The sequence below is a fragment of the Schistocerca gregaria genome, chromosome 8 (assembly GCF_023897955.1).
Source record: "Schistocerca gregaria isolate iqSchGreg1 chromosome 8, iqSchGreg1.2, whole genome shotgun sequence".
NCBI classification, from domain to species: Eukaryota; Metazoa; Arthropoda; class Insecta; order Orthoptera; family Acrididae; genus Schistocerca; species Schistocerca gregaria.
This window is the reverse complement of record NC_064927.1, coordinates 167,669,756-167,694,204: the sequence shown is the minus strand read 5'-3', so window position 1 is coordinate 167,694,204 and position 24,449 is coordinate 167,669,756. Positions and strand designations below refer to the sequence as shown.

At 41.9% G+C, this 24,449-nt stretch overlaps 1 protein-coding gene across 1 annotated transcript; it reads right to left on the bottom strand.

Annotated features, from left to right (window-relative positions):
• Positions 1–1,586: 1,586 nt before the first annotated feature.
• Positions 1,587–21,966, bottom strand: LOC126284269 (uncharacterized). Its single transcript, XM_049983084.1, has 2 exons — positions 21,106–21,966; positions 1,587–1,711 (listed from the first exon to the last, which is right to left on the bottom strand). The coding sequence occupies exons 1-2, from the start codon at positions 21,934–21,936 to the stop codon at positions 1,682–1,684; spliced, it is 861 nt and encodes a 286-aa protein (XP_049839041.1). The 5' UTR covers positions 21,937–21,966; the 3' UTR covers positions 1,587–1,681.
• Between the last annotated feature and the right edge of the window lie 2,483 nt (positions 21,967–24,449).

The window sequence follows — 24,449 nt, the reverse complement described above, 5'->3', positions numbered from 1 at the left end:
GTGTAATCACAATTTAGTGTATGATTAAGCATCTTTCTCTCTCTCAATGCATACATGTTGAAGCACCGCAGAATTTAATGTGTGGGAGTGTAAAATATAGGCGACTATGAAGGCATTTCATCAAAGTGCTCATAATGATTCTCAAGCAAAACGCACAGTTCTGGATGTTAACGAGGGAGGAGGAAACGAAATAATATAGAAAACTGATAAATGTCGGTCGCCCTGAGAGAATAGAGAGGAAGAGAAAAGTAAGAAAGGACTCTGAAACATAGAATATAAAAAGATGTTTTATTTACCATCAACCTGTAAGATATTCTTATATCACAGAATATATATGTCACAAAAATACAGAAGACAATAAGCATAAAGAGCAATAAGCTACCTCTGTTTTTTATTGCTTTATTTATTTTTTATTTCAAGGAAATAAACAACGCTTGAGGAAGCTACGTCATACTGTTCTTTCCACTCACTTGTGTTTCACGTCTCTATGTATTAGGAGGTACAGGTTGATTTATGGATCAATAATTTTATCCGAGATTACTAGAGTCTGCAATTACTGTAGAAATCTTTCTCATTACCATATTAATTTTATTTCATGATCTGATATGTTTCAGGTAGATGAATTAAATCGAACCTGGAGATCTATTTTACTACCTCCGAATTAGTATTTATTACCACTTTTCTCGAGGATGCCCATATGGTATGTTTATGATCAAAGAGCCTGCAAACAATGCTGTTTAGTAGCCACTAGTTCTGATACTTCAAAAGATCAAGAAGCGCGGAGGCATAGGTATTTGTGCGAAGCTAATTAAGTCTAGTAGAAATTTCCATTGTATAGATGTGTGCCGTATTACTAACCACATTGTGCCACCACAATCGTAGCGTGGCTGTCCCAGGGCAAATCTTTCTTCATACGCAGCATACCTTCATCATATTTCAAATATTTCTCTTTTATTTGGTGCAAAGGAAAAATACTTTCTGACACAAACACCATTCCTGAACACAGTGATGGAAACAGATAGCAAATCAGTAGAGGATACGATGACAGAACTAGGATATTCCAGGAAACTAAGTGGGGAAGATGAAAAGGAACTATGGAGATGACAGTAGGGAGATTCATCATGACAGGATATTGCGAAACTGATAAGAGAGGAAGCGTTAGGTGAGGTCCAGAGTAACTACTCAGTGAGTGATGCTATCTCGTACTGCACTCGTCATCTGGAGGACAGTGATTCATAAGTCCACACGGATATGCAGATTCAGGTTTTCCGTGATTTCTCATAACTATTTAATGCACTTGTCAGATTGTTTCCTGAGAAACGGCGCGGCCGACGTCTGTCCTTACAATTCCCCAAAGGTTGCCTGTACTCCGTCTCTAACGATCTTGTCATCGACAGGACGTTAACTCCGAATCATTCTCCTTTCCTTCGCTCAGCAATCGAACACTGAAGGCAATCGGTAGTTGTAATAAACTTACCTAAATCATATATTTCTAGAAAGCGTATTGATTAGTGTACAACTATGGAACCAATCCTGCAGAAGGAACTTTAAAGGGGGAATAAAGTTACGTGACACAAATTCTGAAGATCAATTACTCTTATTTATTATAATAGTACAAAATATTTTAATTTCGTAAGTGTTCCTGCTTTGTTGTCCTCTGCCTCCATGAGCGACTTGGCTTTCAGCCTTGTGGCGTGTTTTGTGGTTGCGACTGGAACAAAGAAACAACAAACTTACAAAGGAACAGAGCACAGGTAGGTCACACGGATCAAAACTTATTGAATCTTCAATCTGACGGCTTAGGTGGTGCAAAAGTCATCGAAATTGTAGCTGGATTATTTTTAATTTAGTTATTATGTAATACGCTTTGTTGTGTAATCAATCCGTTACCTTAAGGTATAAATTGTATAAATAAATCGGTATAATTAATTTCTCTTTATTAATAATGGAAAATAAGGATATAATAATATAACTTATAATAATAAAAATACATTATTCGAATATTAGATTTAAACTTTTTATTAACGATAATACAATTAAGGTTGTGGGCTCATGTGACATACGTTATATTCTTGTTTAAATTTATTTGTAATAGTCCATATTTTCTTCATTATACTGTTATTTTAAAAGGTTGGTTGGTTGGTTAACCAACCATCTTAAGTAATGTTTAACTATTATTGAAAATTTTTGTATTTTGTCAAAAGTTATATACATGCTCATGTATTCACCTTTTCCTTACCTCATACGTTATCCTATCTCCCCAGTTTCTCTGAAAGCTGCTGTTGCCTTATCATAGTCTCATCTTTGCGATTTAAAAATTACTCAATATTTTTTTAATGTTCTGTAAACTTTGCTTAAATAAAAGTCCTCGGTATTAAGTCCGTAAGTGGTATGGCGAGTGAGTACACGGTAGGTGAGTTAGTTAAGGCAATGAACGCTTACTATGGAGGAGCACGAATCATATCTCCGTCGGACCACCTAGAATTCCGTTTCACCTGTTTCCGTGAATGAAGGCACGCTAATAGAGAGGCGATTTCCTTGATTATTCTCCTGCCGTCTAGCTCAGTTTCGCCCTTCTCCCATTCCTTATCTGAGCTCTGTGTCTAATGTCTTCGTTGTCTCAATTGCTAGAGATTACGATACAAACAAAGAAAAGCGCTACCAAATGTATCAAAATCAGTGGTGAGAAATATATTGTTTTCGATTTGCTAATATGTTATACTTTTAGCAAATCCCGTAAACGAACATACAGGGTGTTTCAAAAATGACCGGTATATTTGAAACGGCAATAAAAACTAAACGAGTAGCGATAGAAATACACCGTTTGTTGCAATATGCTTGGGACAACAGTACATTTTCAGGCGGACAAACTTTCCAAATTACAGTAGTTACAATTTTCAACAACAGATGGCGCTGTAAGTGATGTGAAAGATATAGAAGACAACGCAGTCTGTGGGTGCGCCATTCTGTACGTCGTCTTTCTGCTGTAAGCGTGTGCTGTTCACAACGTGCAAGTGTGTTGTGGACAACATGGTTTATTCCTTAGAACAGAGGATTTTTCTGGTGTTGGAATTCCACCGCTTAGAACACAGTGTTGTTGCAACAAGACGAAGTTTTCAATGGATATTTAATGTAACCAAAGGACCGAAAAGCGATACAATAAAGGATTTTCGTCAATAAACAGAACTGGCGCATATGGGGAACCGAAAAGCCCCATGTTGCAGTCCCATCGTCCCTGCATCTTCAAAAAGTACTGGTCTGAGCCGCCATTTCTTCCAAAGGAATCATTGGCCCATTTTTCAGATCCGAAACGATTACTGCATCACGCTATCTGGACATTCCTCGTGTATTTGTGGCCGTACAAACTGCCTTAGACGACACTGCGAACACCTCGTGGTTTATGCAAGATGGTGTCCGGCCACATCGCACGGCCGACGTCTTTAATTTCCTGAATGAATATTTCGATGATCGTGTGATTGCTTTGGGCTATCCGAAACATACAGGAGGCGCCGTGGATTGGCCTCCCTATTCGCCAGACATGAACCCCTGTGACTTCTTTCTGTGGGGACACTTGAAAGACCAGGTGTACCGCCAGAATCCAGAAACAACTGAACAGCTGAAGCAGTACATCTCATCTGCATGTGAAGCCATTCCGACAGACACGTTGTCAAAGGTTCCGGGTAATTTCATTCAGAGACTACGCCATGTTATTGCTACGCATGGTGGATATGTGGAAAATATCGTACTATAGAGTTTCCCAGACCGCAGCGCCATCTGTTGTTGACAATTGTAACTACTGTAATTTCGAAAGTTTGTCTGCCTGAAAATGTACTGTTGTGCCAAGCATATTGCAACAAACGGTGTATTTCTATCGCTGGTCGTTTAGTTTGTATTGCAGTTTCAAATATACCGGTCATTTTTGAAACACCCTGTAATTTTTGTTAAAAGCTGTATCTAATGTCTTGGACAACTACAAACTGACCATAATGACAATAGTCTAAAATATGCTAATAGATAAATCGAACAAACGAGTAAAGCAAACGATGTAAGAAGTGCAAATGAATTTTCGTGCATGGGCACTGCTTCGAGGAAGAGTGTAAAGAATCTGGCGGATGATATCTCAGGCTCCACGTCGCTCTTCGCAGATTACACGGTTGTCTATAAGAATGTAGCAATAGCAGGAATCTGTGCGAACTGCAGGAGTAGCAGAGAAATAATCGACGGTACAACACTCGCAGTTGACCTTGAACGTAAATAAATGTAACGTACTGTGGATGAAGAGATGGAAAAAAACCTTTAATGTTCGATTACACTATCAGCAACAAATCGATAGAAACAGAAAGTACTGTAAAATACCTAGAAGTTAACATTTGGAGCGACCTATGGTGGAATTCATTTGCAAGAATCTTAAGGAAATCTATCTCATCCACGAAAGAAATACCTTACAAAGTACTCGTTCGACTGAATGTTGAATGTTGCTAATTAATCCGGGATCCTAACCAAGTAACGTTAACAAAAGCGATAAAGAAGATCCAACGAAGAGAGGGGTTTTTACGCACTAGATAGATCAGTCGGCGCAAGAACATTACAGAGATGCTCAACAAATAACAAGGTGGGGCGGGGGGGGGGGGGGGGGGGGGGAAATGGGAGAGTGGCTAGAGGCAATACAGTGCTATGAGAAATGCCCTCCGCCACACACCTTAAGGTGCCTCACGGACTACAGAAGTAGATATGGAAAATAACAGATGATCACAAGAGAATAATCTAGTTTAAAATTAGATTGCATTGCTTAAGCTAGCCTTAGAAATGAAAGTCACTTATCAACGGAAACCCACTTTCATACAGGAACAGCAAAGAAATTCATTGCGTAATGTTGTTAGAGCATTTTAAGTGTGATTGTGAAGTATGGACTCTGGTGAAACACAAAAGGAAAAATTAGAAGTGCAGTAACAGAGATTTAGATATGGAGAAGACACACAAAAGTATTTTAGACCGAAAAATTACTACAAAAAATACCAAAAGAAATTAAAGAGAGAAAGCACTTGAGATTATGGGTGGATGCTGCATAAACCATGAAGTATCCATTACAAAGCGACTCAAATCATCCTGTCATATGGAATCTTCATCTGATGATGGTTATCATAACCAAAACAAGTTACCTCCATAGGCCGAAAATAAATTGCGATTTGGATTGTTGCTTTACATTTTTTTATAAAATGTGCATAGATAAACATGACACAGAGAATGAAATCCAAAATCTCGACAAATCATTGTTCCACACAGTGCATTAATCAATTTGTTGCACAACAAGTTTCAGTCATCAAGAGACCATCTTCAGGTGTCTGTATACAACGAAAAATCAAAATAAGAAACAAAGTCATCACAAAAACAACAGTAAATGTAGTACTCAACATTTATAACCTACTGAGAAATTGGATTGTGAAATCTTATTCAGATATGTGACAACTCTTGTACTTAAACTTATGTGCTAATGTCACCATAGAATGATTGCAACACCTGTGCCTTCATATGTTGGGCTCACTTTTAGTACATGGCTACTCAGTTTCATTCTCCTCAGGCCTTGAAGTTTAATTTAGGTTACTTAAGATCGTAATTGACTTAGGGTTGATTGTATTTAACGTAAACCATGAAGTACGTGAGACGCATAATGCTTTGTATGTTGGTTACGTAAATTTGTTACTTGGTCGTCAATACGGTGTGTTCACATTCCTGACATTTTATGTTTGTTGTATTCTGCTATGACCATAGATCGTATGGAGAATATTTTTAAGGTTTTGACAACATGGGATTTTCAGCCATTATGTTGATGTAATACTGTCTTCATGTTTACGACTACCCTAATAAATATATTAATAATGGTTTAAGATTACATGAATGCTCGGAAAGTTATTTATAAAAGAATGTTAGATGATTGTCTGCAGAATGTGTTCATTCTTTCTAAACATTTTGTTTTGTACAAAGCTGTAATCCACAGTGACCGTTCGTCACTTGCCTTCATGTTTCCACTTACTCGTTCTTATTTTGCCATTGTGTCAACAATAATAAGGTACCATAGATCCAGTGACACCTTTAATCTATAATTACAAAGTACTCCAGTGACACCTTTAATCTATAATTACAAAGTACTCTTTGGATCCGTAGAGCAACTCTCCCTGCCAGTATGACACTTTTGACGAAGTACTCATTACTGAGAATTACATGTCACTTTTATAATGTCAAGTGACTCACGACAGTATTCCTGGACATTCTATGTGATCCAGATTTCCATTTCAATGGAGATGTTGGCTTAAGCCATGATGGCTTGTAGTTGGCTATGAGTTGCCGCATATCCGATGAAATTGTCATCAGTGGACGACTGCAACCAAATGGTAAAGACGCGAGGGACATAGAAAGATGGTTACATCATCAAGGCGTTGCTTTTAGTCTGATAATGAGCGGGTGATGAGTCTATAAAATAACGATTCGCTTAACTCGTTGTTGGGATCATACAAGTGTGTGAAATCAACACATTCGAACTGTATAGTGCTGTCGTCCATTGGTACACAACCTAAGTTACTCGCGTGTACTACTATGTAAGCTCAAACGCAGGCAAAGAGCACGTCCTGTCAGCGAGGAGAGAGCCTCGCTATCGTCAAGAAGTGCCGCATGTTCAACAGGTTTGTGTGATTTTAGTCTTGCAACCTGTCTACTCCAGTGTTTTAACACGTCGTGAATGGTGCAGACATATTACTGCAGTTAAAACCTGTTTTGCATCTAGATTTTCTTTACTGTGTCAGATGCCTAAATAACTGAAGGATGAAACCTGTTTTAAACGTTTGTTGTTTATAGTAAGTGTTCTTAGCTTCAAAAATATTTCACTCTAGACTTAGTTTTAGTATTTTCTGTAGTTGTGTTAATAATGTTTTTCTACGATTGGTTTCAGTCACTGATAGTGTATGCACTTCATTACAGGGTGTATCAAAAAGAAACGTCGGATTTAAGAAAAATTGTTATTTGAGATGTGCGTCAACAACATACTGTTGGAAAGAGCAAACTCTCGGATTTTACGTGTTCCCGCTAGGTAGTAACAGTGTGTGCCCACTTCAGTTCTAGTAAAAATTGTGTCGCTCAGCCACAAAGGCCGGCAAGGTCACTTGCAACAGTGACCGAAACATCGATAGTTTTATACGATGCGGACACAAACCTAGAAAAAAATTGTTGACAACAACAACCTGTGGAGTTCTGTAATTTCGTTCTTGGCAATATTGAGGATAATATTACTGGCCTCCAAAGTCGCCAAAACTCACTGTATGTGATTATTTCTTGATGAGGTTTATAAAATACTCTGTTTAACTCCTCCGTTACCAACAACAATGAATGAACTGAGACATCGCACGACAGCAGCTGTGGAAGTTGTAACCCAAGACATGTTCGCTGCAGTGTGGAAACAATTTGAATACCGCATTGACATATGCTATGCATCTCAAGGGTGAGGAGGGGGGGGGGGGGGGCATATGCAACACCTATGGAAAGGTATGAAAAAAAAACTTTCTGAGTTTCCCGCTCATTGTATATGTTTATTACACTCATGCTCAAAAATAAAGGATAATTGCAGGATGTGGTGCCACACAACGGGGCACAACACAACTGGCGCTAATAGAATAGAAATATCTGTAAGTCCACGGTATTGGTGACAAATTGAGAAAAGCATCCCGAAACACATGTGCTACAAAACACCACTGTTTCCTGCGCATGTATCCTGACATCATTATGGGATATGATCACCATGCACATGTACACAGGCCGCACAACGGGTTGGCGTACTCTGGATCAGGTGGTCCAGCACCTGCTGGGGTATAGCCTCCCATGCTTGCACCAGTGCATGTCGGAGCTCCTGAAGTGTCCTAGGGATTTGAAGACGTGCAGCGATACGTCGACCGAGAGCATCCGAGACGTGCTCGATGGGGTTAGGTCTGGAGAACAGGCAGGCCACTCCATTCGCCTGATATCTTCTGTTTCAAGGTACTCCTCCACGATGGCAGGTCGGTGCGGCCGTTCGTTATCATCCATCAGATGGAAGGTGGGAGCCACTGAACCCTTGAAAAGGCGGACTTACTGGTGAAAAATGACGTCCCGATATACCTAAACTGTTTCAGTTCCTCTGTCAAAGACATGCAGGGGTGCACGTGTACTAATTCTAATCCCACCCCACACCATCAAACCAGGACCTCCATATTGGTCCCTTTCAAGGATATTAAGGGGTTGGTATCTGGTTCCTGGTTCACGCCAGATGAAAACCCGGCGAGAATCACTGTTCAGACTGTACCTGGACTCGTCCGTGAACATAACCTGGGACCACTGTTCCAATGACCATGTACTGTGTTCTTGACACCAGGCTTTATGGGCTCTTGTGACCAGGCGTCAGTGGAATGCACCTTGCAGGTCTCCAGGTGAATAAACCATGTCTGTTCAGTCGTCTGTAGACTGTGTGTATGGAGACAACTGTTCCAGTGGCAGCGGGAAGGTCCCGAGCAAGGCTACCTGCACTACGTTGTGGCGGTCTGCAGGTACTGATTGTGAGGTATCGGTCCTCTTGTGGTGTTGTACACTGTGGACGTCCCGTACTGTAGCGCCTGAACACGTTTCCTGTCTGCTGCAATCGTTGCCATAATCTTGCGATCACACTTTGTGGCACACAGGGGGCCCGTGCTACGACCTGCTGTGTTTCACCAGCCTCCAGTTGCCCTAGTATTCTACCCCTCATAACGCCATGAAATCCGAGGCATTTCCAACACACAGTCACCATCAGCACGTCTGAAAACGTCTGCACAGTTACTCGCTGCACTGTACTCTGACATGCACCAACACACCTCTGCGTATGTGGACTGCTGCCGGCGCCATCATGCGACGACCACAGGTCAAATGCACCGGATGTTCGTACCGCGAGGTGATTTAAACCCGCAAACCGCCCATCAGCGCGTTGTTTCACCATGTATCAGCATTATCCTTAATTTATGACCATGAGTGTAGTTTCAGAAATATAGATGTGCCTATGCGAATGATTCTTTTTGACTCCGCGCTCTACTGTTACCGGTTTCCAAGTTAAACATCCTCAGATCTGTTATAGAAAACATAAAAGAACTGCGTTTAATGACCGCATCACAACAAATGTAATGGACTACAATTCACATTTGTATAGCTTCCATGAGTAATGCAGGCATAATGTGCAGAACTACCAATTTATCCCGCCACTCAACAGAAAATGTATCCTGTTGTAAGTTTTTCTGTACATCACGCACACAACACGATCTGAAAGTACTGTGGGTGGTGCTACCACCTTTATATAGGATATTTCGCAAAGCCTATTACAGGCTTCCTCGGGGTGTAGACAGAACTTTGCAGATAAATTTTTCACAAGCAAATATTGCGTTTGGATATAAAATCAGTTTGAAGATCTGATTACTTTCTGATCTTCCTCATCTCTGTAAGACCAATAACTAATAAGAGAGTGCCGTCGTCAGTACCTGTTGCATTTAAGACGTCACATATTATTTCTGTCCGAGTAAAGCAGTGACTACTAGAAACCGGTGACTCCGCAACTAGAACGGCAGACTGTTGTGATCCGCGGACTCATCACTCTCCCGTCTTTGATGAGGAAGTCCTCCGTCACGTAGAAGAGAACCCGACTACGATTACTCGGAACACTGCACAATGGCACAGACTCCTGTGGTCAGAGCTCGTTGTCTCGCAGTGGGCACCCCGTGAAGCGGCAGATTTGGAGGCGATACGATGTTCAAACATGCTTTACATCCAAAAAGTGAATTTCCCGTCATGGGCTCTGTTTCAAAACTTTGTCTACTAAATCGCTCTATAACCCCTTGGAGCCTGCAACAAGAACTGTGAAACACCCTGTGTAATCACGCACAAACAAGATAGGTCGCACGCTTCATCATGTCTGATATAATGAATTATACACCACGAAATAACAAATGTAAAAAATCACGTAAGTTTTCATCAAAAACTGTCCTGTATTCATTGAAATTTTACGACTATAAATGTAATAAGAATGAAAGGAAAATAAAATAATGACAAGTAATGCATACTGATTTTCTCTTATTAAAATAAATAGTAGAACTAAAATCACTCTATTTCTTTTATTTCTTTTATTTCTTTTTTCATTGAACAGTAACGCGAGTGCCTTCTTGTGGTACTTGGGAAGCTTATTTTCTTCATCTGATAATGGCCAACGACGAAATCGGTGATTATAATGAAGGGAATTTGCGACGAATGAAATTAATCGTAGTAAAACTTCCACAATGATGGCATGCTCTCAACGTGGCGTTATATCTATCTTAGTAAAAAATTGGTATTTTGAAAACTCAAAGAGCTGAAGGATAGTACTTATTCTAAAATCAGATTATGCACAATGACTTTACTCCAGACTGCATTTTAGCTTCATAGCACTGTCACTTTAACCTAAGGTTTCGTAATTTAAGCTCTTGTAGTAAGTTATATTCTTTTTGTTGTAGTTTTATAAGACGGTCTGGAAAAAATGGTAATATAGTAATCTTTTTTGATATCTTTCTGTTATAATATTCATATCTGTCCGAAATTACACAGTCACATAATCACTTCCAAAAAACACTTTTTCAAAATAGCCGTAGTCCACAAGCCATGAATGGCGAACACAGTAGATTCATTTCTGAGGAAAACGTGTTTCATATCTCTTCTCTGAACCCTATTCAGCTTTACTTTGTTTTCCTAAGCACTGTGAACAAATACTGAAATATGTGTTGGTACGAAATGAGAATTGCGTGGATCTGGTCGCTTACTGCTGTGAATGCATTCCTATAAGTCGAAGACGATTCATGAAAATTAGGACCAGGTATAGAAGCAATCCAGGATTTTTCGCTTCTCGTGCACAGTTTCCATAAGAGTATTTTTACGCCGTTTTAAGTGTGTCTCAATGTGGCCTCTGCAGTAAATGGTGAGATGCACGAAATTCTTATTTCGTGGTCACTGTCGTGACTCAGAACAACTGCCAGCGTTCACGATGTACAAACCGATGGGCGAAACCACAGAGCGTTAGTTGTAACAAACGGGCCTACCTTAACGTACGACGCCCTGTTGAGGACCTCGAGGTACCCGGTAACACCTGCGTACCATCGCTACCGTGAGCACAGACGTGTTGATAGATTTGATTCTCGTACGAATTCATAGCACATCACTCTTTTGTGCCTAGGGACGAACAGCAAAACGGGCGATCCCACTTTTCACCAAGCTCCGTACATACGCAAATGTTGCTGTTGTTTACACCTCAAAACGGCAAGCGACATTCCCTTGGAAAGAGATCCGAACGAGACATCGTTCGTTGTTTTTAATTTGTACAAACTACACTCCTGGATACTGAAATAAGAACACCGTGAATTCATTGTTCCAGGAAGGGGAAACTTTATTGACACATTCCTGGGGTCAGATACATCACATGAAACTTCCTGGCAGCTTAAAACTGTGTGCCCGACCGAGACTCGAACTCGGGACCTTAGCCTTTCGCGGGAAAGTGCTCTACCATCTGAGCTACCGAAGCACAACTCACGCCCAGTACTCACAGCTTTACTTCTGCCAGTACAGATGGTAGAGCACTTGCCCGCGAAAGGCAAAGGTCCCGAGTTCGAGTCTCGGTCGGGCACACAGTTTTAATCTGCCAGGAAGTTTCATATCAGCGCACACTCCGCTGCAGAGTGAAAATCTCATTCTAGATACATCACATGATCACACTGACAGAACTACAGGCACATAGACACAGGCAACAGAGCATGCACAATGTCGGCACTAGTACAGTGTATATCCACCTTTCGCAGCAATGCAGGCTGCTATTCTCCCATGGAGACGATCGTAGAGATGCTGGATGTAGTCCTGTGGAACTGCTTGCCATGCCATTTCCACCTGGCGCCTCAGTTGGACCAGCGTTCGTGCTGGACGTGCAGACCGCGTGAGACGACGCTTCATCCAGTCCCAAACATGCTCAATGGGGGACAGATCCGGAGATCTTGCTGGCCAGGGCCAGGGTAGTTGACTTACACCTTCTAGAGCACGTTGGGTGGCACGGGATACATGCGGACGTGCATTGTCCTGTTGGAACAGCAAGTTCCCTTGCCGGTCTAGGAATGGTAGAACGATGGGTTCGATGACGGTTTGGATGTACGCCCTCGCTCAGAGTCCGTCAACTGCACATACGGTTCACGTCCACGCTGTCGCGGCATGCTACCAGTGTTAAAGACTGCGATGGAGCTAAGTATGCCACGGCAAACTGGCTGACACTGACGGCGGCGGTGCACAAATGCTGCGAAGATAGCGCCATTCGACGGCCAACACCGCGGTTCCTGGTGTGTCTGCTGTGCCGTGCTTGTGATCATTGCTTGTACAGCCCTCTCGCAGTGTCCGGAGCAAGTATGGTGGGTCTGACACACCGGTGTCAATGTGTTCTTTTTTCCATTTCCAGGAGTATATTTAGGAGACAATCTGAGCAACCCTCTTAGATTATTTTCAGATAGGGCTGTCTTTACCTTATTATAATATCAACACTAATTACATAATGATTTGGTTAAGGTAACCGCATGATGCAAATACTGGCAGTTGAGTCATGACGAAAAGTCTGAGTTAATCCAAGCGAGTACTAGAAAAATCTATTAAATGTAGTTTACACGATAAGTCTCAAAGTTTGTCAGTTCAATTCAATTTCTAGTGTTACACTAACGAAGAAATTACATTGACAAATTCGTTTAGTATAACTTATGGGGAAGGTGAACCAAAGATGGCGTTGTACCGGCAGAACGCTCAAAAGAGTCAACGTATCTCCTGAACAGACTACTCGTATAACACTTGTCAGTCCTATTTAGAGTATTGGTGCGTGGTGTGGGAAGTTTACTTGACTGAGTGCAGAAGAGTGTTGTGCCATGGAACACTTCTTGAATTTTACTTCTAGTCAGGGCTGTAATAGAACTTAAGTATATTTTCGTATTCCATTTTTGATGGTGTTCGCTTCATGTGGGATGCAGTCTATTTCATAAATTACCAAACTTACTCGGAAAAATTAAGGTTTTCCCAAATGTGAAGCACTGTTCCAAATATAACATGGCCATGTACCTACAAATAAAAACCCTATTTAAATCTGAAAGTGTTATAATCGAGAAAATCTTGTCACTATTGTATTTAATAGTCTATAAGTTATTGTTGTATTTAACAGTCTATAAGTTATTGTTGTATTTAACAGTCTATAAGTTATTGTTGTATTTAACAGTCTATGAATTGCATTATTACTCTGCTACACACTATTAATCAGAAAGTGAGTCCAAAAACAAATATTATCAAAACCCATTTAAAAGTTAAAACACTTGGAAATATAAGCTACTGAAAATTCACACATATTTCCATTCTCAATAGAGGGAACATTGTAGAAACGCTAAAGAAACTCCATTCATTATGAAATGTCACGTGTTCCACGGTAGAAGACCTACCTCTGTTTCGAGGCACAAGATGGTGCACGACGCACGGAATATGTCTGCAGCGTCCGCATGTTATGTATATACACTGAAACGCCAAAGAAACTGGTCTAGGCATGTACATTCAAATACAGAGGTATGTAAACAGGCAGAGTACGGCACTGAAGTCGGCAACGCCTATATAAGACAAGTGTCTGGCCCAGTTGTTAGGCCGGCCGTGGTGGCCGAGCGGTTCTAGGCGCTACAGTCTCGAACCGCGCGACCGCTACGGTCGCAGGTTCGAATCCTGCCTCGGGCATGGATATGCGTGATGTCCTTAGGTTAGTTAGGTTTAAGTAGTTATGTTCTAGGGGACTGATGACCTCAGAAGTTGAGTCCCATAGTGCTCTGAGCCAGTTGTTAGATCGGTTACCCCTGCTACAATGGCAGGTTATCAAGAGTTATATTTAACATGGCGTTATAGTCGGCGCACGAGCGATGGGACACAGCATCTCCGAGGTAGCGGTGAAGTGGGGATTTTCCCGTACGACCATTTCCATCCGGTAAACCACCAAATCTCCGACATCGATGCGGCCGGAAAAAGATCCTGCAACAACGGGACCAAAGACGACTGAAGTGAATCGTTCGCCATGACAGAAGTGCAACCTTTCCACAGATTGATGCAAATTTTAATGCTGGGCCATCAACAACTATCAGCATGCGAATCATTCAACGAAACATCATTGAAATGGGCTTTTAGACCTGAAGGCTGATTTGTGTACCATAGATGACTGCAAGACACAAAGCTTTACGCCTCGCTAGGTGCCGTCAACTGTTGATGACTGGAAACAGGTTGCCTGATCGGATGGGTCTCGTTTCAAGTTGCAGCGAGGGGATGGACGTGTATGGAGACAACCTCATGAACCCATGGACCCTGCATATCAGCAGGAACTGTTCAAGCTGTTGGTGCCTCTGTAACGCTGCGGGGCGTGCGCAATTAGACATCCTGTCTAATCACCTGCATCGATTCATGTCCATTGTGCATTCCAACGGACTCGGGCAATTACAGTAGGACAATGCGGGACCCCACTCGTCCAGAATTGCTAAAGAGTGGCTCCAGGAACACTCTTCTGAGTTTAAACTCTTTCTCTCGCCACTAACCTCCCTAGACGTGAACATTATTGAGCATATCTGAGATGTCATGGAACGTGCTGTTCAAAAGATATCCTCAACCCCTCGTACTCTTACGGATTTATGGACAGCCCTGCAGGATTGATGGCGTCAGTTCCACCCAGCACTACTTCAGACATTAGGCGAGTCCATGCCACTTCCTGTTGCGACACCTCCGCGTGCTCGTCGGGGCGCTACACGATATTAGGCAGATGTACCAGTTTCTTTGGCTCTTCAGTGTATGAAAAAGATTGATAAGGGAATTAAAGTTTAGGGAGTAGGAATGAAAACTTCGAGGTTGAGCAATGGCAAATAGTTTAGTCAAGACGGCATAGGACTTGGATGAACAGTTGAACGGAGTGGTGGTGGTGGTTAGTGTTTAACGTCCCGTCGACAACGAGGTCATTAGAGACGGAGCGCAAGCGCGAGGTAGGGAAGGATTGGGAAGGAAATCGGCCGTGCCCTTTCAAAGGAACCATCCCAGCATTTGACTGAAACGATTTAGGGAAATCACGGAAAATCTAAATCAGGATGGCCGGAGACGGGATTGAACCGTCGTCCTCCCGAATGCGAGTCCAGTGTGCTAATCACTGCGCCACCTCGCTCGGTTTGAATGGAGTGTCTTGAAAGAAGATTGTAGCATGAACATTAACAAAAGTAAAACAAAGGTCATGTAGTATAGCCGAAGAAAGTCAGGTGATGCTGAGGGAATTAGATTAGGAGATATGGCATTAAAAGTGGTATGTGAGTTTAGTGACGAGGGGCATGTAAGAAGTAATCCAACAAATTTTTTCTCGGCCAGTCCCGGTTGAAAAACTGCATAGTTTGTGGTGGGACATCGTGGAATATTCCGTCTCCAGCCCCTATAGTTTCATGAGGTTCCGGTCGGAGGTGGCGCTACAGGTAACCATCAGATTACTGTCTATAACGGAGAAGCGTTCTAAGCAGAGAGCTGTCATGAGTTTCTTTTAGAGGAGAACCAGAGCATCTCAGCTACTCATAGGCTTTTGCAGAGTGTCTACGGACACAGAGAACAAAAGCACGGTGAGTCATTCGGCGAGTAGTCTATCATCGCAACAAGGAGGCGCAAATTGTCTGATCTCCCGCATACCAACAATCTTGTAATTTGTGGACTCTCTCATTCGAGGTGATCGACGCATCACAATTAAACACTTTCCTGCACAAGTGTCTGTATTTGTTGCTAGTGCATACACAGCCAGTTCATAAGTTGCGGTACTGAAAGGTGTGGCCATTGGGTTCCCCGCCGCCTAAGTACCTTCCATCTGTTTGGCCCAATGAATTTTGCACTCTGTAGCTCGCAGTAGGTGGATGATGGGGGGAGGTTATTCATGCAGCAAGACGTTGGCTCCGAAGTACAATAGAGTGGTACCATGCACGCCTACAGCCCTCCCTGTAAGGTGGTATAAGGCTGTCGCACTGAAGGGATAGTATGTTGAAAAATAGGGTTTTGCAGCCAAAAGAGTGGGAAATAATCCTGCACAAAATCAACCTGCTTTCCAGAAAAAATGTTGCATTATTCATTGAATGACCTTCGTATGTGGGCAACGTAACAACTATGTCCGAAGTAGAGAAGAAGTGCAGGTTTGCCGTACCAAGTCAAGAATTTTGAAAAAGAGGAACTCACTGACATCTATGGATTTTTAAGTTCTTCTGGGATATTTATATAGTTTGTAGCTTTGTACATACGTGGAATGTGGACACTAAGCAGTTCAGGCAAAAAGAGATTAAAGGTTCGAATAACTAATGAGGGCCAGCCGGGATGGCCGAGCGGTTCTAGGCGCTTCAGTCCGGAGACGCGCGACCGCTACTATCGGAGGTACGAATCCTGCCTCGGGCATGGATATGTGTGATGTCCTTAGGTTAGTTAGGTTTAAGTAGTTCTTAGTTCTAGAAGACTGATGACCTCAGAAGTTAAGTCCCATAGTCCTCCGAGCCATTTTTGAACTAATGAGGAGTCATTGAATCGAAACGGGAAGAAAAGAAATTTATGGCAGAACTTGAGTAAAAGAATGGATCGGTTGAAATGACACATCCTGAGGCATCAAAGAACTGTCAGAGTAATTGTGAGAAGTGTGGGGGGAAAGGTGGGTGGGGGGGAGAGGGGGGGGAGGTTTGGGACCTAGGCATGAATATAGTAATTAGGTTAAAAAGGATGTAGATTGCAGTAGCTTTCACTGATGAGGAGGCTCGCACATGATAGACTAGCATAGACAGCTCCATCAAACCAGTCGTTGGACTGAAGTGTACAACAAAAAACAGCTCCCAAAGTAAGTAAAATATATCTCAACGAAAGTTCACATTCTTCCTCGGTGCAGTCATTCAAAAACAATCTTTTATTCAGTCATTTCGCTGATAATCTATTACGAGACTTTGATAACGCGTTACCTGTCTTTGAAAAGAAATGCTGGAAGGGATGTGGCTTCAGTTATCAGACACCAGTTCGCTAGCTTCCACGACTAAGTGTAATAAAACTGTCACTCCTCCCAACGCTCTAAAAAATTGTACCACACATTTAGGTGACTGTTTCACCATTCTCCTTTTGACTAATGTGTACTAGAGTCTAATAATAACTGCTAAATATATGTGCCACTTGAAGAAAAAATTCACTATCTGCATCGCATCTGCTGGTGCCAACTGTAGCAGCAAGATTACTTGATGATAAACGCCTTATAGTAGATATTGTCATAGCACAACTTTGGGATCCTGGAAATCTATAGTTTTGAATCTTGGGTAAAGCAAGCATGTTATTCCAGCCAAATAATTATGTTGACTTTGTCCGAATCTGTGTTCTGTTTGCTTGTGTAGCTCATCTTTTGTTGCCTCTACTGCACTGCTGTTATGAATTATGTGGATGAAAGTTTGTGGTAAGTACCAAGAATGTAATAAATCATTACTAGGTACTAATATGAGTAAAAGTATCAACTGGATGTGAGCGAATAATAATGTACATTAGTTGAAAGTACCCCCCATGAATCATAGACCTTCTGGTTGGTGGGGAGGCGTGGGGCGTGCCTGAGCGATACACATAGCCGATCGTGGATGCAACCACGACGGAGGGGTATCTGTTGAGAGGCCAGAAAACGTGTGCTTCCAGAAGAGGGGCAGCAGCCTTTTCAGTTGTGGCAGGGGCAATAGTCTGGATTATTGACTAATCTGGCCTTGTAACACTAACCAAAACGGCCTTCCTGTGTTGCTACTGTGAATGGCTGAAGGCGGGAGGAAACTACAGCCGTAATTTTTTCCGACGGCGTTTAGCTTAAATTAAGGTTAAATGATGATTTCGTCATCTTGGGTAAAATATTCTGGAAATAAAATAGTCCCCCATTCGGATCTCCGAAGGGGCGGGGGGACTGCTCAGGAGGACGTCATTATCAGGAGAAAGGAAACCGGAATTCTACAATCGGAGCATGGAATGTCAGATCCCTTAATCGGGCAAGTAGGTTAGAAAATTTAAAAAGGGAAATGGATAGGTTAAAGTTAGATATAGTGGGAATTAGTGAAGTTCGGTGGCAGGAGGAACGAAACTTCTGATCAGGTGAATACAGAGTTATAAATACAAAATCAAATAGGGGTAATGCAGGAGTAGGTTTAACAATGAATTAAAAGAATAGAAGCGCGGGAAAGCTACTACGAACAGCATAGTGTACGCATTATTGCAGCTAAGATAGACACGAAGCCCAAGCCTACCATTATAGTACAAGTTTGAATACCAACTAGCTCCGCCGATGAAAAACAGGTTGATGAAATGTATGATGAGCAAACGAAATTATTCAGATAGTGAAGGGAGACGAAAATAGTGATGGGGGACTGGAATTCGATAGTAGTAGGGAAGGAAGGGAAGGAAAAGTAGTAGGTGAATATGGACTGGGGGTAAGGGATGAAAGAGGAAGCAGCCTGGTAGAATTTTGCACACACCATAACTTAATCATAGCTAACACCTGGTTCAAGAATTATGAAAGAAGGTCGTATACGTGGAAGAGGCCTGGAGACACTGGAAGGTTTCAGACAGGTTACATAGTGGTAAGACAGATATTTAGGAACGAGATTTTAAATTGTAAGACATTTCCAGGGGCAGGTGTGGACTCTGATCACAATCGATTGGTTATGAACTGTTGATTAAAACTGAAGAAATTGCGAAAAGGTGGGAATTTAAGGAGATGGGACCACGATAAACTGAAAGAACCAGAGGTTGTACAGCGTTTCAGAGAGAGCATTAGGATACGATTGACAAGAACGAGGGAAAGAAATATAGTGGAAGAAGAATGGGTAGCTATGAGAGATGAAATAGTGATGGCAGCAGAGGATCAAATAGGTAAAAAAATGAGAACTAGTAGAAATCCATGGGTAACAGAAGAGGTATTGAATTTAATTAATGAAAGGCGAAAATATAAAAATGCTGTAAATGAAGCAGGCAGAAAGGAGTACAAACGTCTCAAAAATGAGATCGATAGGAAGTGCAAAATGGCTAAGCAGGGATGACTAGAGGACAAATGTAAGTATGTACAGGCATATATCACTAGGGGTTAACTAGATCCTTCCTACGGGAAAATTAAATATACCTTTGCAGAAAAGAGAACCACTTGCATGAATATCAGGAGCTCAGATGGATACCCAGTTCTAAGCAAAGAAGGGAAAGCAGAAAGGTGGAAGGAGTATATAGAAGGTCTATACAACGGCGATGTACTTGAGGACAATTTATGGAAAGGGAAGAGAACGTAGATGAAGATGAAATGGGAGATATGATACTGCATGAAGAGTTTGACAGAGCACTGAAAGATGTAAGCCGAAACAAGGCCCCGGAAGTAGACAACATTCCATTGGAATTATTGATAGCCTAGAGAGAGCCAGCCCTGGCAAACCTCTACCGTCTGGTGAGCAAGATGTATGAGACAGGTGAAATACCCTCAGACTTAAAGATCGATATAATTGCTAATCCCAAAGAAATCTGGTGTTGACAGGTATGAAAATTACAGGACTATCAGTTTAATAAGTCACGGCTGAAAAATACTAACACTGATTCTATACATACGAATGGAAAAGTTGGCAGAAGCCGACTTAGGGGAAGATCAGTTTGAATTCCGTAGAAATGTTGGAACACGTGAGGCAACACTTTCCCTAAGACTTACCTTAAAAGATAACTCAAGGGAAGGCAACCCTACGTTCCTAGTATTTCTAGACTTAGAAAGCTTTTGACAATGTTGACTGGAATACTCTTTCAAATTCAAAGGCTATTTACAATTTGTACAGAAACCAAATGTCGAGGGCATGAAAGAGAAGCAGTGGTTGGGAAGGGAATGAGACAGGGTTGTAGCTTATCACCGATGTTTTTCAATCTGCATATTAATCAAGCAGTAAAACAAACAAAAGAAAAATTCGGAGTAGAAATTAAAATCTAGTGAGAAGAAATAAAAACCTTTAGGTTTGCCGATGAAATTGTAATTCTGTCAAAGACAGCAAAGGTCTTGGAACAGCAGTTGAACGGTATGGACAGTGTCTTGTAAGGGGGAATAAGATGAACATCAACAAAAGCAAAACGAAGATGGTGAAGTGTAGTCGACTTAAATCGGGTGACGCTGAGAGAATTAGATTAGGAAATGAGACACTTAAAGTAGTGTATGAATTTTGCCATTTGGGGACCAAAATTACTGATGTATGGAAGTGAAACATGGACGATAAATAGTTTAGGCAAGAAAAGAACAGAATATTTCGAAATGTGGAGCTACAGAATAAGGCTGAAGATTAGAGAGGTAGATCACGTAACTGATGAGGAGGTACTGAATAGTATTGGGGAGAAGAGAAATTTGTGGCATAACTTGACTATAAGAAGGGATCGATTGGTAGGTCACGTTCTGAGGCATCACGTGGTCACCAGTTTAGCATTGGAGGGCAGCGTGGAGGGTAAAAATCGTAGAGGGACACCATGAGGTGAATACACTCAGCAGATTCAGAAGGATGTAGGGTGCAGTAGATACTGGGAGATGGAGAAGCTTGCACAGGATAGAGTAGCATGGTGGGCTGCATCGAAACAGTCTCTGGACTGAAGACCACAACAACAACAACAGTTGAAAGTACTCGTTACCAATAAGCATCTATAGTATTACCGTGTCCTTACTGCCAACGTTCCTCTGCAGTGAGGGTGCTCCGCGATGGGACAATTTTTCCCACAATATTTCAGAAGTTAGTAAAGAACCCTAGAATGCCCAATGAGTATTGATGTCAACAAAGGAGGAGTGTTTCAGGAGCCAAATGGGTATGGCGACTGGTTACGGAAAGCATGACATCCCGATTCGATTCACAAACTGGATAAGAGTTTAGAGGATGATGCAGAAACGGTTTCTTCAAAATGGCGGTGTGCTTCCACAGTGTGTCACCAATGAAGGTGCTGTTTGACGTGAGAACTCAGAGAGAACGAAAATAAAAGCATAAAACTTACCGGATAGCCAGAAGCAGCGTCGGGGAAACTGCAGTCGTAAGTGACGTCACTCTGCAACAGGAGCTGAAAGTGTGCCGTCCCATGGGACGTGTCATGGCGGGAGCATACGACACGCAGGCGAGTGCCATCCTCGCGAGTGGGAAGTCCGCTAATCAGAGACCGGCACATCCGTTCCTCTGTTTGCGTGACCGCTAGAGGCAACTCCGAATACACGCGGAACGCGCATTTGAGTGGGTCATCAGCGATACCCGGCAGGTTAAAATGATAACGCCTATCAAATTGGTAACTGTTTTCTTCAGTTGCAACTTGGCAATAGATGGTCGGGTATCCTGGAAATCTGAGGTAGAGCATTCCAGTGTCGTGCTGGAGAAGACATTTCATTGGATGGTCCTCATGAGGGCGCTGTATTCTCACACGGAAATATTCGTCTGGTAGTGGTGAATCAGTAGTGCAGCACATTCTGTACGCCCTAAACTTTACGCGATGTCTCGCATTGAAATCGAAAAGAAGCGGCGCGCTCTTTTCGACTAGCTTTAAATTACTGTCTGTCGTTGCGTTTCCTTCGAACGAGCATTTGTAGGGAGAGTACCCTCGTGGCAGACTGAGACAAAACCCGGCCTCTAAGGGGCCTATCGAGGCGCATTCGTGATCCTTGTCGGGCTCACAAATGAAGGGAGGGATATTGGCTATGAAAAAGACGAGGGCGTCTTCGGGTCTAGAAGGAGAATACTGGAACTGTTGCTCCTGGAAGTAATCTCCAGCGTTGCGGCCGCTGGAGACGGCGGCCATTGTCAGCAGCAGAAGGCTGCAAGCCACGGCCGAGCTCTTCATGGCGCACTGCTTTCTGGCACTGCCGGCTTCTCAGACGGGGGGCCTGGTACTGTGACATAAATATATCATCCCTAATTCGTGGCGAAACGTCACTGTGCTAGTTTTTGTTTCTGAGTTTGGCCGCTGCCGCAATGTCTTGTAAGCAAGTCTCGTGGCTGACGTCACCACAGCTGCTGCAGCTGCTGTGACCCGTCTGGATGTCGTCTCCGGTTCCCAGTGCCAACTGTCGCCAGTGACCTTCTTGGCCTTACTGTTTGTGTCTGACATGTGAGCGCGCGTAGCTGCTCGCTGAAAATATAGCATAACACTGTTTCAGGGTGAAGTCAATGGTATCACTATCCAAGGATCCCCACTAAACGTCCGAAGGCCAGCTTTGGCTGATGTCGCACAGTTCACTGGGAGCTACAATAACTAAGCCAATCACAAAGCACGTTTCACCTGTCTTCAAAGTTACATGTATTAAGTGTTGAATAAATGTTGTCCGCAACTTCAGGCTACGCTATGGATAACTCTGTTATCACACGTTTTGTAGAGTGTTCACTTACCTCCATTGCTACCTCACAACCTGACGTCGTGCTATGCTGTCAGCTAGAATTTCTGATTTTGACTTCATTCTCCTTGAAATGTATATTGGAATTTTGACACGAATTCTTCCGCAACACACATTATCTCCTTGATTTTCTGTTGCTGGTAATCTCTCTGGGGGGGTCTTGCTATGACTAAGATTTTGATATTTTCTATTTCTTGTATTTATCCAACTTCAGAATGCTTACATAAGATACGATCGAACTTGACAACTTCGTAAAACAAATTTCTGTAGTAGTCGTCTGATGAGTGTAAGTCTGGAATTTACGGCTAGTTTTATGTTGGCATTCTACGTAAAAGAGCAACACACTTCTGTCCTGCGGTTATAATCAACCTTTCTGTAATAAAACGGTAATTAAGATTCTTTTCTTTTTCAGCTGATGTGTCCCGTTTACACAATACCGGTTCCTAAGTTAGATGTATCTGCAAGCACATAACTAAGATTCATCAATCAGCTGAGATTCACATATTTGTGCTGTCTCATAAAACCCATGCACTCCTGATTTGCTCGTAACGACCTTAATTATTGAGAACGATGGAATTACGAAACTATAGTGAAATCACCAGACAAATAGCGTTAGTGGTATCACGTCTCCGCATTATACACGCTTTGTCTAAACACTGTCCAAGAATTTTATAATTTTCAATGTAATAGGATCCGCAGCTGCGATGAATTTTTTGAATGATTTCTTCAAGCCTTCAGATGCCATTTTGTTTACTTCCTGTGCGATTGCACAATTTCGGTCTTACGCCATTTTCTAGTATCTAAAACGGAAGTTTCAACATTGGATACATTAGTGACACTTGTGATTTTGATATAAGAACAAGTCATATATATAGATATACTAGGCGCATTGTAACTTACTTTACGGATGATTTTTTGCTGACAGATCATGTCATGTATTTCATTGCTCCTATGACATCATATTATGCTCATAAATTAGTTCGAGGTGTTCATGCTATATAAGAAGCACGTTACTTTCGAGCAGTTGTTGCAAAGCTCTCATATATAACGCACTTAAGACTAGGAAAATTATAATTACTTTACAGAATTTTGCTACTTAACCTTCATATGCTTTTGTTCTCAGTTATATTTAATTATTGCCCATCATTGGTGTAAATATGACTGTATGTAATTTCTTTAAAATAACTTGTAAATATTTGTTCTGTTATTGTAGGAGCACGTAATTTTTGAATAGTTGGTAAAAAGATCTTATGTATCACATTTATCAGTTTTCTAACGAAATTGTACTGACAACCACGAGAGTCTAGTAAAAACTGCTTTATGGTTGCTTAATATTTCGCATTACAGTCATATTTATTGATGAATGTAGCGATAATTTTACATTCTATGCTTCTGTAACGTAAATGGCTACATACTAGAACTCAGGTAGACAGAGAAAGTTATGTTGAAGAAAGAAACAAAGCCAAACAGATAATTACAGCATCCCAGAAGAAATTTTAGGAAGACTTTGGAAACAGGTTGGAGACTATGGGTCAAGCTGCTGGAAAACCATTCTGGAGTATAATTAGCAATCTTCGAAAGGGAGGTAAGAAGGAAATGACAAGTATTTTGGATAGGACAGGAAAACTGCTGGTGAATCCTGTGGATGCCTTGGGCAGATGGAGGGAATATTTTGAAGAGTTGCTCAATATAGGTGAAAATACGATCAGTAATGTTTCAGATTTCGAGGCAGAATGGGATAGGAATGATGGTGGAAATACGATCACATTTGAGGAAGTGGAGAAAATGGTCAATAGATTGCAGTGCAATAAAGCAGCTGGGGTGGATGAAATTAAGTCGGAACTCATCAAATACAGTGGAATGTCAGGTCTTAAATGGTTACACAGGATAATTGAAATGGCCTGGGAGTCGGGACAGGTTCCATCAGACTGGACAAGAGCAGTAATCACACCAATCCTTAAAC